Here is a 17,815-nt window from a genome sequence, read left to right as displayed (position 1 = left end):
GATGGCTTAGCAGAGATTATTACATTTGGATAGGATGTATTCTGTTGGTCCAGCATAGCAAAACTACACTTAATATGCAGTATTTATTAGTTTAAAGTAAAAAAGTGAACTTTCCATTCAGTGGACTATATTATACCTTGTTCCCCAGGAATGTTGCCTGAACTACCTGTGCAGAGCTACCAGCACATGCCTGCGGGCCTGGCAGTGCCGGGCCCCAGCGCCACAGGCCTCGGGCTGCCCCACCGCACACCTGTGACCTTCACCTGGCTTTATTTCCTTTGCTCGTTGCCTGTGACTGAGTGACAGCAGAGCTTGGCAGAGGTGGGGAGGGAACTTCTTGCTGCAACGTGGAAGCTTACGGCAGTCTGTGTGGATGACAGGCGCTTCCTTGGGTTGGCCAATTCAAGGAGACCTGCAGGACTGTCTCTGCTGAAGTCTTTCTGGTTTCTCTTTCAGCGAAAATAAATCTGTTTGCTAGCACAGAAATCACAAAAAGGTTCTTTTTTTATTTGAAAGCTTGTGTAGCTAAGAGGGAACATTTGAAGAATTTGTTGTACTGTAATAATCGTGCGTGTTTTTGTCTCTTTCTCTCAGCACAGCAAAGTACAACATAATCACATTCCTGCCGAGGTTCCTTTATTCCCAGTTCAGAAGAGCTGCTAATGCGTTTTTTCTTTTTATTGCATTACTTCAGGTAAGATTAACAATAAGATGCTCATGTTTGAAACTTGTTGAAGCACATTTATGCCATAGACAGTGTTCTGCAGAGATATTGAGGTTGGTGTGCCGTTCTTTCTGAGCTTATTAGCCTCACGAAATAGCTGTATTGTGTAGATGTACATTTAATAAATGTTTGGGTTTGGGTTTGTTTTTTTTTCACTCCCTGGAGACAATACAATACACACAAGTATTTTGCTGTAAAACAAATTAAGTATAGCTGAAATACTGTCAGGTGAAAAAAACTGTTGTGACAGGAAAATCCCATTTAAAAATATCTAGCGTGCACAGAAAAATGTTACCTGTAGTTGGCATTTCTCGTAATGGAGGGTACTGCCTAACAACCTGAACTTTGTGAACTGTAATCCTGTAGTCTGTTTTGAGGGGCACGAATTGCAGTTGAGAAGTGATTATTTATTCTTAGAGGGGAGCTGATAAGGGTTGAAGTTGAACCTAGATGAAGAAAAACAGCAGTGGAGTCCAGTACTATAACAGCTGTTTCCCATATCCCAGCTGGTTAACTGTGCTGGTTAAGAAGAAAGCACGCAGTCTTTTCTATACCACCACTGTAGCTTCATTCAGTGTGTTTATGAAGGGCTGTCCGTGACCCAGCTTACTGGGGCCTTTTTTGAAGAAGTACATGATGTTTTGCAGATATATCAGAATATTTTAATTTTGTGGTAGTTTCAGTTGATAAAGCAGATTGTGTTTGTTTTATATACAGGTCTATAAATGCAGTAGCTGGTGATGAATGAAAATTGAACTGTGGGCAGGGGCAGTGATAATCACGATTGTAATTCCATATTCCCATCATATTTTATAAAAATATATTTTCTGTATAATTTCTAGCACATTTTTTAGAATGTGTTGATTTCTTTGTTGTGGGGGTCATTGTGTTAGGAATTGACATACCAAACAAAAATTATTAAAATAATGGCACGCATATTGCTGTGTGCACTTTTCCCACACTTCAGATGTTTCAGCAAGTGAAAAGTTGATTCCTCTGTACTTACTCAGGTTTCTTGCTTCTACTGTAAGTGCTTGGAGCAGTCTCTTAGAATACATCTACACAGGTAGCTTACACAGTTTCCTAGAGGAAAAAAAATCTGAAGTTAAGGGTTTCATTAGGTCATCTGCCTGAAAACCTATGGCTTCTAAATAAACAACCTTTTGACCCCATCTGGCATCTTGGGCTAATCCAGTGGTCCAGCAGTGTTTCTTCTGGTGCCAGTGTGCACATCAAACTAGCAACACAGAATGAGGTTTCAGAAGCCATTTGAGTGTGACTGGGTGAGAGGCTGGCGGGTTGGTGTTTGGGGTGTTAGGATGTGCGATGATAAGGCTTCGAGGCCCACTGTGTACTATCAGGCTATCAGTGAGACTCCACTGGCAGAAGTAAGAAATATGGGGCGATGGAACCAGCGTACCGGCTGGTGTCTCTTTTGCTTTTTTTTTTTGCCTGGAAAATAATGTGTAACTGGAATGGGGAAGTTTGGGCATATCTCTGGGGAGGAGTGAAAGGGTAGGAATAGCCAGAGAAGTGATAGATCCCTTTCCCTTGTAGCCATCACATAGGCACTTACCCAATATTAACTTTCGGCCTGGATTCCATTTAATTGCTTGAAAAATGTAATTTAGAGTAACCTGGAAAATAGAACTGTATTGGCCTTACTCCAAGAAACGTTCCATACATACATATAGCATCCTGTTTTCTTTCAGAGGCACAATGTGGTGGTAGAAAAAAGAAATGTATATAATCCAGAAATAACGTTGGCTGTTTTTAAAATGTTTTATGATAAAAATGATAAATTGATGATGTCTTTTAACTGCGTTGAAGAATCACTTATTGTACTATTTTCTTGCAAAGATCTCATTGTAGTCATATGGGCTGCATTGCCTATGATAAGTCTGTTAAGGCAGCAGTCATCTTGCCTATTACGATGTTGTCATTAAGAACTCTAGTCAATACTAAGATATAGATGGATGGTTATCCATGATTAGCACATAAGTAGCTGCATATTCTTAGCATTTACTTTATGTACACATTTCCTTGCATCATCTGTGCCCATACCTGCTTAGCAAAAAAGGGCTGCTTACAGTAGTCTGTCGGAAAGTAGCTATTTGAAATTCGTCAATTAGTAACTAATATGATGCAAAATATCTCTTGGAGATTAAAACTGTAAGGAAGTAAAAATACCTTGGACTTGTGTCCACACTAACAAAAATCTAAACTGAAAAAAAATGATTGTGTTTTATAAATATGTATTTTAATTTAATTTGAAACACAGCAAAAGAAGGTGAATATTCTGCAGACACTAAAATTTCTGAAAGTAACTCCACTGAATGCTATGCTATTTAAAATGCAAATGTTCTTTTATTGCATCAGCTACTTTTGAATTGAAGACAGTAACCCTCCATGGAAATAATCAGCACCATGTCTAAAAAGTGAATCCAGTTGCCTTCTCTGTATTTCCACAGAAAGTACTGTTGCTTATATTAAAGTATGTTTTCAACCAGCAAACAAATACAAATTGTTTCTCTCTTTTTCTTTAATAGCAAATACCAGATGTATCACCAACAGGCCGTTACACAACATTGGTCCCTCTCTTATTTATTTTAGCTGTAGCTGCAGTGAAGGAGATAATAGAGGATATTGTAAGTATTTAATAGCAATATTTTGTAAATAGCTTTCAAATTCTTCATAGACTGTCTTACAAAACTTTTGTTGAATAATTCTGTGTTGAACCATTCTTACCTTCTGGATGCGTTTGAAAGCTTCTAAAGCTACTTCAGAAGATTAAATCTTTAGAATATGGTGTTACGATTTGAAAGTGTGTTTACTACATATATAAGTGACAATAACATGGAAAAACAGTGACTGTTGTGTTTATTATATACTACAAGCATTTTTTTAAAGTGTGGACTGGAACCAAAGACTCCACAGAACCCAGTCAAGTCCAGAATATTGCTGATTTTTTTCAAACATGGGCTCTTCAAAAAGAAGATTGGAGGCTCCTAAATTCATTTCAGGTGCAATCTATTTTAAAACCATATAAGCTTTGAATGTTTCTCTGGTTAGAATTATTTTCTTTTCATCTTGCATGAGCAGGAGCGGAGTACTCCCACTAATGAAGCTTGTGGGCTGGATTTAAGTTCAATCTGTCAATGAGGTACTAGACTAGCATTTTATAGAAAAATTGTGAGAACTTCTGGCTTTTATCACAATGAAGAAGGTAGGCCTAAAAAAGAAATCTTCCCAGGATTCTTTTTACATCTTTATTTTAGGTACCCTGAAAAAAGCAGATAAGCCCTTGGGCACTCAGTTGAGGATCAAATAATTCCTGGACCTTTCTAAAAAGTGTCTTTTAACTTGCTACTGGAATTATAACAAGGCACTTTGTATGTTTAGAATAGTAATCTTTTTGGTTTAATACATTTTAGATTAATGAGTTCAGGTCACTAATGTACCATTTTTAAAGTTTCGAAAATGGATTTTCCCCACTTGTCAAATCCAGGTCTAAATCCAGGTCTCATTTATCTCTTTATTTCTGAAGTCAGATGCATAAAATCCTTGTTTTCCCTTTTGTGACTCTGCACGGTTTTGTGGGCAGCAAGAGGAACAGGCCTTTCTCAGTTGGTCCTGTTGCTCCAGCCCAGTGCAAATTACTGTTAGTCTTTTGTGTCTTGCTGGTAAGTGTGATCTGCTGATGCCTGGTGGCCAGGAATAGATATGGGACGCTTGACCTTGTTAGGCAGATGCCCACATCGATGTCAAGTTTTCCTTGGCTTTCTGCAGTCAGCATTTGTGGTAGTGGTTGTTTTGCTTTCTTCTTGCCTTGAATGAAAACTTGAAAAGACCTGGGATATTGTCTTGACTTGGAAGTGTCCATTTTGACTTCTTCTTTTTTGTGAGTAGGGAAATGAGTTTCAGGCTCTGTTTTAGTTGATACAGAAGATGTTGAAGTTATCTTAGTACATTCCTGCCTGCTCTTCAGTTTCACTCAGAGCGTATGGTAGAACTTGTCTCTCTAATTTGCGTAACATAATTGACTCTTCTAATTGAAATCTTTTGTATCTCGGGAATTTGTCTTGACGATTTACCAAATCACTCTAGATGTTAAGAATTTCTTCATCTGCCATTGTTCTGTTTTAGCTCTGCAGATGTGCTATGTGGAGGACAAGAAGTTACATACATCATAATATGTTAGAGTGCCTTGTCCACTATATGTTGCAGGCCATTCTCTTGATTTATTTTTGAAAGGGTTGCGGGTAGCATAGTCTTTCCCTGAACAAAAATAGTGGGCTCCTGGGAGCATCAAATTTATTGTGTTTGAGAAGAATTACCATGTATGTGCAGAAACTTTGGTTAAAAGGAAGAGTGGTGAACTGTAAAGAAGCTCTTGAAATGGAGCGTTGCTGGTCACATGCTGCTTTTCCTGCTGATACCGTCAGCTCAGTCTTCTCCTCGGTTACTCCTGTCAGTGGATGGTAGGCAAGATATATTGTCCCCCTGGGCTGTATGAAGCTCCTGGGCCACAAGTCGAGTGGTCCTGCAAGAGACAATGATGTTTCCATTTAGTGTTTTCATTCTGTTCTGCATTTCTAGTATTTGCTGCCAAATGGTCAGCTTCTCCTTAAATGTCTTTGTTGCTTTCTCTTTACATAAATAAAATCCCTTTTTAAAAAGCCATAAAATCAATTCATGTTCTTTCAGATATTTTTAACCATTCTGCTGTTAGTGCTTACAGACTTACAACCATATGCCAGTGTCTAGGCAAATATAAAACTGAGGCTGCTGCTACTGTACAAAGTGTCCTTTTTAAAATTTTCTCATCCACTCTCCTTTATGTCACTTGTTTCTACCATTTGCTCTTTGCAACTTGTACAGTTTGTCGTGGGGGGCAAGACAGGGAAGAATTTTGGAGTTTTTTGCATATATCAGCTAAACCAGTAAGGTTCTCATTACCAAAAAATACAGAGATACCTAAAGGCAATTCAAATACTATTTTTCTTTCTTTTAAGTTTACATGGTCTCAGCCTATAGTTAATTCCTGCTGTAGTTGGATGAAACTGAATGAGCTGAAGAAGCTGATTTGGAGAATTTAGGTGCTGGTGTAAAGGCTGTGTGTCTGTGTGTGTGTGTATGTGTGTGTGTGTATGTAGCTGATGGTAGCTTCATGAATTTCTCACTTGCACAGCTGAGTTTCACAGACTGTAGTCCAAATAAAACAATTTGCTTTGTTTTTTTTAGTCAAACATGTATGAAATTTAATGTTGCCTACTGGTTATTGTGCAGGAATATTCGACTGACTCTGACAGCTGTATTTTTATTCTTGGGAAAGCTGACCACCTGCTGCATAGTATTCAGTGTGGTTTTTTTTAACCTTTAATTTTCATTATGTCTTAATTTCTTTACATGCTGAGATATCTCAGATCTCCAGAAATGGTTATCTTCATCTAATATTAAAGCAAGATTAATTGGTGTTTGGGTGGGAACATTATCTATCAGTATCAAAAAATATATTTATCAAAATAATACTTTTAGCTCAAGAACCAAATGCTGCCTTTTCTGGAGTGAAATCCCAAGGAGCACAAGATGTTAGCAGAAGACATTATTCATGAACAGCATGTGTTTTCCATATAGGCTTTAGAAGTGCAAGCAAAATTTGTGACATGCAGTGCTAGATTATCAGCTGTTTCCAATTATTTTCATCCATCATAGCACAGAAAGCAACTGACATTAAACTGTTACTTTTCAAGCTGGAGAGACTCTCCCTGTGGGCAAATAAACACCGGCTTTGGTCAAGTTATTATGTCTTCCCATTGATCAAAGGTTATTTATCTATAAAATCAGCTATCTTTTTGAAGGGAGACTGCTGATAATCTATGAAAATCTAGCAAAAAATAACAGCTTAGTCTCTGCAGAGTGATATGGTGGCCTTTAAGAGCTGCTAGCTCAGAGTCATACCAGCATTTTATTAGAAATAAATCCATGATCTTTGGTAGAATCATCTCTGAATTCCGGGAAGGGCAAAGCACCACTTCCTTACATACAGAACATTTTAGATGGTGATTGCCCATAGGACATTTTAGTAGAACACTATCGGCCTGGAACGGGGTGTGACTTTCCTGTGATCGTAACTGTGCGAGTAATCTGTAGTCCTGTTTAAAATGTTGGTTTTTTGTTTTCTTGTTTGTTTTAAATCGGTTTATTGAATTGATGAGTGGGAGGGGGTGATGCATGTATTTTTTATCTTAAGTGTGAAACCCTTATCATGTCAACAGAAGTCTTTAACCACTGTGCATTTTTAATTTAGAAAAGGCATAAAGCTGATAATGCGGTGAACAAGAAACAAACTCAAGGTAGGAAATTTTTTTAAGCCTATTAATTGTAGTTGGGGGGTTGTTTTTTGAATTTTTTGCAAATGGTAGTAATGTAATCTGAACTGCTGACAGGTAATTGGGGGGGAAATTGCGGATGCAGATTACTTCAAAATTTGGCCTCTAAACAGTTGAAATAACAATTTGCAGTCATGTTAGCTCCACAAAATGGATAATGTTCTAGATTAAGTTTATGAAACTCCTAAGAAACACTTACTCATTTAACACAGGTGATGTTGTAGATCATAATCACCATTATATTTAGTGGGCCTAGATTGTGATGAAAAGTCTAAAACCTCATTACTATAAAAAGACCTTTGGTTTGATTTATTAGGCTGTATTTGGGGTGATTTTTTCTACCTCAGGTTGCATCCATATACAGCAGGCCACTGTCAGACATTCTGACACAATGAGATGTGCGTTTCAGCAGTGTGGTGAAGTAGACTTCTGTAGGGCAGATGGAGCACGCTTTTGGAAGTTAGTTAGAGACAACTGAAAAATTGAAGATATAAATGTGAAAGCCAGGCTGCAGAGAACTTTTCAGCACAAGTTCTCTAACCATTATATAAAAGGTGCTTAACAAACCACTTTTTTTTCTTTGTCCTCATAAGAAAATGGATTTAATTAGATTTCAGTGTACATTAATTGTGCTTAAAAGCTTATCGGATCAAGCTAGGGTTAGAGTACTCTTGAGATTTCAGATGTGTGACTCATCCATTTGTGAGCTGATTTTAACCAGCTGAACTAGCAAGTAACAAATCCAGAAAGCTGGCAGCTTCCTTCCATGTAGTGGGTTAAACTGGCTCATCGAAGGAGCCAGTGAACACCAGAGACAGCATGCATTGAGCTGTGAGGGCCCATGCCTTTGCATGTGGTGGAGGCAGAGTGAGACCTTCCCTGTGCAGTGACAATGCTGGGTTAGCTCAGCTTGGATGCACATGGAGCAGCCTTGGGATGTATTTCAGCAGTGCAGGTGCATCTGCAACCAGCACTTGTTTAGGAGCCCCTGGCAACTTATTTAAATTTCAGACCTGCAGACTGCACTGGCAGTTATTCTGCTCCAGCTATTTGTGGAACTTAGTCAGCTGGATTGCTGCAAGGTGTATTTTTAATCCTCATCAGTTCTCTCATCTGGTTGATACCATGGCCCCACAAACAGTATTGCTGGCACAATGGGATGGAAGTAGGTGGTTTGTGGCAAAATTTTCAAATGTCTTAGCAATTCTCATTCTGGATCTGTAGTTTTCCCAGTGGAGGGAAATGGTTTGTCAAAATAAATTTTGTGTAATGATCGACTGACTGGTGAAATAGTCATTAAAATACCTTGCTTACTGTCTGAAAGGAAGACTGCTCGATTTATCATTGCCCTGAGCATATCAGCACTCATAAATATAATAAAGAATTATTAAGCAGGTTAGATAATGACTCATAGAAATCATTGAGATATGCAAGAAGAGAGGGGTCAGTGTAGACAGAACCTCAAGGAAGACCTGGATGTAAAGGCCATATGTATTCCCAGATTTTGATCCACTTTTTTGAAATCACCACATGCTTGCATAACACTTGGATCCTGATCAGGTGCTTAGATAAGCATCCTGACAGTTTGAAATCTGGAGACAAAATGAAAGAGAACAATCTCTTGGAGCTGAGTATTGTTACACAGCAATATGTTTTTTTTTCTTTTTTTTTAGGACATCAATCTCCAATAGCTTTGTAACCGGTGCTAACACACGCCAAAAAAAGTGACCTTTATTCTCTAAAACACAGTCTTGGCAATTAACTGGCAAACAAGGCATGGGTTTTGTATAATAGTAACAATAGTTAAAACTAGACTAATGGAGCTTGCTTGCAATATTAATTGCTACTGGAAGGGAAAATCTATACTAAATCTTATGCTAAATGGCCTGGGTTGATTTGGGGAATTTCCGATATGTTTATTGTTTATGCAATCTATATTAGATTTAGTTGATTCTCAAACCTTGTAGAATGTTCTGGTTGACCTTATAATAAGATTCTATGGTACAAAAACGGTTACACGGAATATGTGCTATATTACTGAAATGTTTGACCTGAATTTATAGAAGCAAAGCATGCTGTAAAACATTGTGTAAATTAACTGTGTGTGATAAGAAATCTAACAGATACCTGTATATGACAGTTAGATTGTACAACAGGAAAATTCTCTTTCTGCTTTTCTCTTTTCAGTATTACGCAATGGTGCATGGGAGATTGTCCACTGGGAAAAGGTGTGTGTTTATGTTGGTGACTTTTGGACTGTAGTCTAGATGTAATGTTTGCTTTATTTCTCCTATAACTGGTATGATGGCAAGTGTATAATCTTTTGTGGTTTATTTTTTGTTTGTTAATACTTGTTCCTTAAAATGTACTTTGAAGTCAAGTCTGTTTTGATGTCATGAGTCGGGCAAAACTGCTGTTAAATGGTGGGCTTTAAATTCAGTAAAAAATAACTTTAATAGTATGATTGACTTGGAAGTATTCACACATGGCAAAATTATACAGTTCCTTAGTATCATTTGCTGTGACAAGGCAAAAACTTCTTTCTGGAAAGGAGTTACTTTGTGCATTTGCTGAACTTCTTTGGCTTAAACCGTGAGAACTTAAAGACTCTTATGCAGTAGTTAGGAAGGGACTGTTAAAGGTAACTTCCAAGGACTAAATGTTCTGTTGTCTATCTAGTCCCTGAGTTTTAATTGTTTCCATACCTTAAAGCTTGAACAAAATTTGACCCTCAGTAGTTTGCAGCCAAAGTTCATATGAAATTGGCTTATACCTTTAGAGAAGCAAGGATAACAGACACAGCGTGATGCAACAGATCTGTCATCTTAGGGGACATTAATTTCTTTAACTCAACTTCAGTCTTCCAATAAAATATTTGCAATAACCGAAAAAGTAAAGAACTGCATAAAGAAGGTCAGGATTTGGCCTGTTAAATAGTAGATTTCCAAAGAATTCCAGTGACTTTTGAGTATCTAATACCTATAGGCTTCTCTAAGTGTGCAAGTTTCTAACAGTCTTTCTAGCAAGTTCAGCAGGTAAATATTTATGGTGCTTAAAACAAAGGGATAACATATTTTGTTTGAGACCATTAACCAATTCCCAGTTTTCTTTCAGGTAGATGTTGGAGATGTAGTTATTATAAAAGGCAAAGAGTATATACCTGCTGACACTGTACTGCTCTCATCAAGGTAGAGATGCCCACTGATGCTTATAGTGTAGAGGCTGGTTTCTCTACCCTGCATTTATTTATTTATTGATTGATTGATTTGTGATTGCTCCAAGGAAATAAGGAATAAACAAAAACGCTGCTGTTTTGAAGCATAGTCTTTTGTTCATTTGGGCATTTATAATTTCAGGCAGTGTTTCTTTAAACTGTGGCAATTACAGTTCTAAAATTACACTGGCATTCAATTCACTCCTGGGAAAAACTTAGTATGTTATTTTGCTGTGGAATATAATACAAAAAAGGCTGATTCTCTGTCTAAAATTTGGACCTCAACTGCCGTATTTAACCAGGTTGGCTTTTTGATAAGTACCTAACAGGCTGCATCCTGTAAATAAATTAAAATGGATGTGTTACAGAGAACAGAAGTGATTTTTAATGGATACAGTTGCCAGTTTGATAGTTGAATTGGGGAAAAAAGTGAGCATGAGATGTGAACCATCGAATTAGCACAGTCTTTATGAGCTGAACATTGACTTTATTCTCTAATACATATTATGAATAATTTCAGCACTGAAAGCAAGACTTAATTTATAGCATGTAATGCTGTGACTCCTATTACATGGACAATCAGAGGTTGTTTATCATCATTTCCTTGGACAGTTTTATTTAAGAAATCCACATCTTATGTGGAAGATGCATATTTTTCAACATCTATTTGATCAGGTCAATAAACAACATATTCTAAGACAACATATTTTTTTTTTAATGAAGATTATTTAAATATAATCAGTTGTCTTTTGGTTTGTTATTGTATGTTTACAGTGCCATTTCCATTTTTTTTATGGCACTAGGAGAAGCATTATTGTAATGTGTATGATTGTGGATTAGGTATAAACCCTCTATGATTCCACTGAACTTAATGAATCCACTCATACATACAACTAGTAAAGTTAGGATCTTACATGTTTCTGTGACAGACTGTGGTGTAGACTAGTACATTGTTGATTCCATCTTCCATTATATTGCAGAATTAAGTGTAGCTCTTCCTAAGACAGTTCTATTAAATTATTATAAAGCAGTTGCCAGATAATACTATAAATTTTTCCCACCATCTGTCTTCAGTACTAATGTTTGTTGTAACTTCGGATGTTTTTGTATTGGGTGTCCTCTATAAACCTTGCACTTCAAGAAGCATTTATAAATTTTATTGGTGCTTTTTCTCCAAGATCTTCGTAGGCAATACACCATGCAGCAAGAACGCTTGTTCTGTTGGCCTGACAATAACTTCTGTCGTACTAACCCTAGTGCTTTGCAAGTGAAACAGATTACATCCTCTCAGAGCAGCTTCTTTATAATCTTCCTGAGTAAACCCCTAAGTTTGAGTCTTTGCCTAGGTGTCTTCAGCTTTGCCCTTTTGGATTTGGGCAACACTCGTGTCATAGTGTGTTCCAGTTGTAATTTACACACAGAAAAACACCAACTGCCTACAAAGCCTTCTTTCCAAGCCTTGTGTCCCCCCCCCCCCCCCCCCCGAAGGAATCCTACATCCCATGTTGGTAAATTGAAATAATATTCAGCTGCTATGGGACTTGTCAGGACTTCGTTTAACCTCCCTTGACTGCCCTTGTCAGAACACATTATCCTAAATATGACCATTACTCACCTCGAATTTTCCTGTCAGGTTTTCTTGTACGATCTGGTTTGCGAATCACAATTGCTTTTTGGGCCCAGTTCAGGCATTTCTTTCAGCTAAAAATTCCTCCTTAGTCATATTGCTATGGCTCTGTTGCAGCCCTCCTGCCAGGAGAGAGCCCTGTGCTGCTGCATTACGTCTCATTCTGCCTGCGTGCTGGCCTGGGCTCTCCATCTCCACACAGCCACGCGTTCTCCAGGCAGGCAGTCTCATCAGTTCTGCTGTCCAGGTGCTTAGTGATGCCTAGTTACATTTTAGGTTTCGATAGAAATGCAAGCTTGTAGACCTGATTTTAATTAAAAGTAATAACATACAAGGATTTTTTTGGTTTTGGTTCTGGGTATAGTGGGTTTTTGTTTTGTTTCAGTTTTTACCAGCAATAGCAGTTTCTGGAAAACAAGAGGATCTTAATTATTTTAGGAAACTATAATATCTTACAGTGGAAGGACACAAACCTCTGAGACTTAATTCCATTTGGTTCTTTCCAAGTTCAGTGTAAACTGAAATTTACAAAGCTGGAACAAAACACAAAATCATTTTCAGCAGGTCTACATCGAAAGGTTATTGTCACCTGACTTTTCAGAAAAGTTGGTAGAAAATCTTTTGTTGTAGCTTTTATTTTTTTAATTAATGTATGGACTGGCTAACAACTATGTCAGTTGGAAAAGAAACACAACAGCTTTTTTTGTCACTCTACAATATCAATGTATTCTGCAGCTTAAAATTGGTACCTTACAGTAAAACAGTCCACTCAAGTAAAAATGAAAATTTTCTAGCTCTTTTCTTCCTGACCTGATTAAACTAGATTTTGAAAAATTTGTCATCAGACATTTTAATTAACATGTATTGTTTGTATAATAATTTAAAACTCTGTCTTTTTGTCTTTGTCCATTTGTTTGTTTTGTTTTGGTTTTGATTTGTTTTTTGGTTTTTTTGTTCCCCTTGTCACTTATTTTTCTGTTCTAATCATTTCAAACTGGGATGTGTAGGTGGCAGTAGGGGAAGTAGTGAAAGTGACCAATGGGGAGCATCTCCCAGCTGATCTCATCAGTCTGTCCTCAAGGTTAGAATAAACTAGTTGCACAGGATACGTGTATGTGGGTCCTCGTACACCAAATATGAAGAACACTGCTGTGTTGGCAGTCTTTGCTTTGCTGTTCACCTTTCTTTGACAAAACTGACACATCTATAAAATTAGAAGGGGTTCAGCTGATTAAAATACAGATCATTAAAGTGTAAATACACGATAACACTCCAAGAAATGAAAATTTGTTTCTACGCTATCCCCCTGAAATTTTATCAAACAACTTGTCATTAAATAAACATAGAGTGAAAAACCAGGATAAATATATGTTTGATTCCTTAGAGTAAATTAAGAGGAATATACATGTTTATAACATCCTATGTTTCCAGCAAATATAGTTTAATGTTGGTAGGACTGGTAGAGGACCCTCTGCACAAATTTGGGTGTTGCACAATCTCTGCTGCATGCGGTGGCAAAAGCAGCGCTGTTCTTGTGTATTGTGACAAACTGCATGTTCTTTAGACATGTTAGATTTATGCTCTTGTCTGCGTTGCTCCCACACATTTTTTTACCTTAACTAATCAATGGGCCTGCCTTGATCTAACTGCAACTTATTTACTTTGGAGGTCACTGCTGTCTGCTACAGTAACTACAGTTAAGCATGTGTGTCACTTGAAATGTCTTTGCTGCCTTAGTCTGTTTTAAAAGTGCTTCACAAATATATTGGTTTTTATTATGAACTAATAGAAGTGCTAGAATTATAATAAAGTTTTACACAGGTGATTCTATCCAAACAGAGTAGAAGTTATTCAAATTTTTAGAAAAGTTTGCCAACAAGAAAATGCTGGCCTGAAAGGATTTTATGATAATGATTTATCACATTCAAATGCTTTTGCTTTACAAAAATTTGTTAGAATAACCTACATTATTCTGCAAGCATTTAAAATTAAGTTGCTTACCAGTAGCCACTGTTGCATAAATAAAGAAAAAAATTTAAAAACACTAGATGCTTGAGTTTCATGCTGGAAAGAAGGAAAATATTAGAAGCTTTGAAGTGGTGTAGAGAGTAAACCATTGTTTTTCTAAGTTGTAAGGAGATTACTATGACTCATTTGATCCTTTACAGGATCAAAACATCCTTGTATCGTAGATATAAGTAGTAGGTGTTATGTCCTTGTGTCCAGAAAACAGGAAATACTGGAGTAATTCAGAAATCCTGACCTGTTCTTGTTTACTCTCTACTGGAAAAAAAGTCATTTAATCCTTCTTTATCTGTTTTCCTGGTTAACAGTTCTGTAATGGCTATATAATATAATGGTTTTTTAATAAAAGAACCCTTTACAAGAAATCTTTCATGTTGAAACTACCGCTGCCTACAGTAGCAGGCACTATGAATGCACTGCGTTGGTGGCTGTATCTTAGTCTCTTGAATACATAGGATACTTTTGCTGTATACAGCATTTTTGGCAGGAACAACAACAGGTTTTGGCAAACTTTTCTGAAAATGTAAAGTGCTGCTGGTTTTTACAGATTTAACTGTAAATTATTCTAGTTCTGAACATCTGATCAGGAAAAGAAAAACATGATTGCATAGTATATGTTAAAAGATTACAGAAAGTTTGTGGATTTTGACATTATTATTTAAAATTAAGGATTTTTTTTCTTAATAGTGAACCGCAAGCTATGTGCTACATCGAAACATCTAATTTAGATGGTGAGACAAACTTAAAAATTCGACAGGTAGGAATTTAATTTTTGAGAATATTTTTAATATTATTTTCATCTAATATTGCTTATAAAAACATATTTCATGACATTAATAGCCATTTTAAAAGACTAAAATTTTAGTTGTTTGAATAAAAGCTGCAGTTATTGCCATCATAAAAGTATTGTTCTATTAATCAAGTGGAAGGAATGAATGATTACTCCTAAGCCATCCCTTGTGCTTTTTTTTAGGGTTTTCCTTTGGGAAAATAGGTAGAAATGTTAGTAGTCTGAGTATTGGTCTTGTGTTTAGAGGATACATGAGGGAGAAGCCCTTCAAAGAGAAGCTGATAGTGCCTGTATTGTCCTTGAGGGACAGGTAGGAAATAGCAGTTTTTGACTGAGTTTTCCATGTCCCCGTATGCAGGGACATTCTTGCTGAGCTATATGGTTGGTTATGACCCTGTCTTTATCATGATGTTTTAAGATACCAGGGTGGATTTTTCACTGTAGTGTCCAGCAGTATGACAGCAAAGCGTAGCGGTCCAGTTTTGCTCCCATATAGGTATACTGGTTTTCTGATGTTGCAGATTTATAATACATAGATTTATATATTGGATTTATATATTGAAAAATGATTTTTAATGTCATGACAAACTAATTTTTTTTACAGGGATTGCCACTAACATCAGACATAAAGGACATAGAAAGCTTGATGAGACTTTCAGGCAGAATTGAATGTGAGAGCCCAAACCGACATCTCTATGACTTTGTCGGAAACATCAGACTGGATGGGCATGGGTATGTAAATCTGAGGAAGATCATCTCAAGAGAGTCAATCAACAGATAGCTATGTGTTGTTAAAGTATTCAAATTAAAATATGAATAGTAATGTCTTAATTCTGTGAAGACTAGAGAGGTAAATTCTTTTCTGATGTATTCCTTATTAGACATCGTCATTTTCAAAAACTCTAGGGGTAAAACCTTACTTTTAATGGCTACAACTTGGGTTTTTATACTGGCTGACCTTCAGAAAACAATAGTTTATTCGTAATAGAAGGGAGTGCTAATCAAATTCTTATAGTTTTGGAATATGTACCTAATAACTCACTTCTTAAGTGTCTCATTCCTTGCCTGTTAAGTGTATATTATAGAAGCTGAATAGTAGTTTCTTGTCTGTTTTTTTTATTGTTGTTTTCTTTTGTTTGTCTGAATCTGGATTGGAACTGAGTCCATTGCTATATACCTCAATTTATTCTAATTTGGTAGCCAAAAGACCTTAGCTTACTGAAAGCATGTTTGTCTAAAAATAGACTGCCTCACTGCAATTACAACATACACGCTTGTAAAACTGCTAAAAAAATTGTTAAAATACTTAAGTGCTTATCAAATATTGATATTTGGAGTCTTCTGTGGGTTCAAAGCAAATGTGATGCATTAGGAGTACAAAATTCATTACTAAATCCAGGATTGTTAAGTCCTTCATTCCCAAGGATTTACAGGATTTCTTTTTTATTTGGTAGGCATTTATTTTTCCATATACAATATTAATGTTTGTGGTTTTAGACTGATATATATATAGTACTAATTATTAAATACATTTTTTATATTCCATTTTTATTTACTGATTTCTTACAGATGCATTCCGGGAGTTTTCAGTCGCAAGAGTGTGGATCTATTATAATTCCACTGTACTTGTCGTTAAGAAGAGAAAAACATTTACCTGTAATTCTTCTCTGAAGGTAATAGTTATAATAGATCCACACACTCATCCTTCTTCCCTGGCTAGAGGGAAAAACATACTTTTATTTTTAAACTAATTATTTAATTTTAAAATTTAATTAAAAAATAGAAACATCGAATGTACTGATGGCCATTATGCCTCAAGAATGTGTAGGAGCGCGCCATCTCCTGGTTAAGGAATTTGTCATTTGAGAAATTCAGTTTCGGAATGTTTTGAATATAGTTTCTGCACAGTAGGATAGTTTCAAAAGTGTGGCTCTAATATAATATTTACCTTCAGTGAAAAAGAATTGCAGGTAAGTAACTCTTTTTGGATCCTGACCCTAATTTCAACATGAATAATCAGGGATCCGTTCTTTTTCTGCCTGTATTAGCGGTAGCACGGGTTCATCTAACTGGTATTTATTTATCCAGATCTTTAAGGCCTTCTGACCAGATTATGTAGATCCAGCAGCTGTGATTACAACTTTATCCACTATTATCTTAACATTTTTGCAACAGCAATAGAAGATATTGAGCATGTATCTTCCCCTTGTTTCCCTTTAGATAACTTATTGGAGTGCCAGACTCCTACAGTCCATAAATGTTGTATCTGGTTGACCTTTTCAGACTTTTCTTTTACAATTCATGGGAGACCAAACTCAAAAAAATAAAGGTTCTGTTTTCCTTCTTTTGGATACTCTGTATTCAAGGAGGTATAACTCCACTAGAGTTATTTTGCCTTTTGGCTAAAACTGTGTGCTAAAATAGGCTGCAAAAGTTTTCATGGTATCCTCAGATTTGGAGTGTATTAATGGTCTTTGTTATGCTCACAAATATACAGAAGCATGTCTCTTGGTTTAAGGCAATGAAGACAATTAGCTAGGGAAAGAAGAAAAGTTCTGTAACCTGGATAAATTTGAAATTATTATTAGGCAATGGCTCAGAGGAAAAGGGTGAGCAAGCTAAAAACAAGGGCAGACATTGGTTATCCAGACATAAAGTAAATGTTTTCCTGAAGATATTCTTTACATAAATTGCTTGATAAGAAAAACATTTTGATATGTAAGCTTTCAAATGTGTCTTATTAGCTCTTAATAGATCTTTGACAGTCCTGGCAGAAAAGTATGCTGAAAAGGTATTTCCCCATTGAGAACATCCGTCACTGAATAAAACCCAAATATGTTGCTGAGAAGTCATTAGTTATGTAGCATACAATAAGACTCAGATGAGTTGGAGCAGTTTTGAGAAGGCTGAGGCCAGGAAAATAGACTTGAGATCTCTGACAAGTCATTGCACCATCACATCGTTGAAGAGTGGGATAATATCACAATGCTGAGGATCAGTAGCATGACACCTGGCAGATCGGGGCTTTCTGTGCCCCTGGTTG

At 36.6% G+C, this 17,815-nt stretch overlaps 1 protein-coding gene across 10 annotated transcripts in view; it reads left to right on the top strand.

The window, feature by feature from the left end:
* ATP8A1 (ATPase phospholipid transporting 8A1) overlaps positions 1-17,815 on the top strand; it is a 107,297-nt gene that overhangs the window by 11,599 nt on the left and 77,883 nt on the right. For 3 of the 10 annotated variants that reach the window (XM_065060796.1, XM_065060790.1, XM_065060792.1), the window contains exons 3-9: positions 595-694; positions 3,274-3,372; positions 7,035-7,080; positions 9,304-9,344; positions 12,965-13,038; positions 14,670-14,739; positions 15,377-15,504. In XM_065060796.1, coding sequence (XP_064916868.1) covers positions 595-694; positions 3,274-3,372; positions 7,035-7,080; positions 9,304-9,344; positions 12,965-13,038; positions 14,670-14,739; positions 15,377-15,504 — 558 coding nt within the window. Of the gene's footprint in view, positions 1-594; positions 695-3,273; positions 3,373-7,034; positions 7,081-9,303; positions 9,345-10,230; positions 10,305-12,964; positions 13,039-14,669; positions 14,740-15,376; positions 15,505-17,815 lie in introns of those variants that run through there. The other 7 variants (XM_065060791.1, XM_065060793.1, XM_065060795.1 and 4 more) reach the window with 6 other exon arrangements.

Source organism: Columba livia, chromosome 4 (assembly GCF_036013475.1).
Source record: "Columba livia isolate bColLiv1 breed racing homer chromosome 4, bColLiv1.pat.W.v2, whole genome shotgun sequence".
Classification (NCBI taxonomy): Eukaryota; Metazoa; Chordata; class Aves; order Columbiformes; family Columbidae; genus Columba; species Columba livia.
This window is presented reverse-complemented; position numbering and strand designations above follow the sequence as displayed.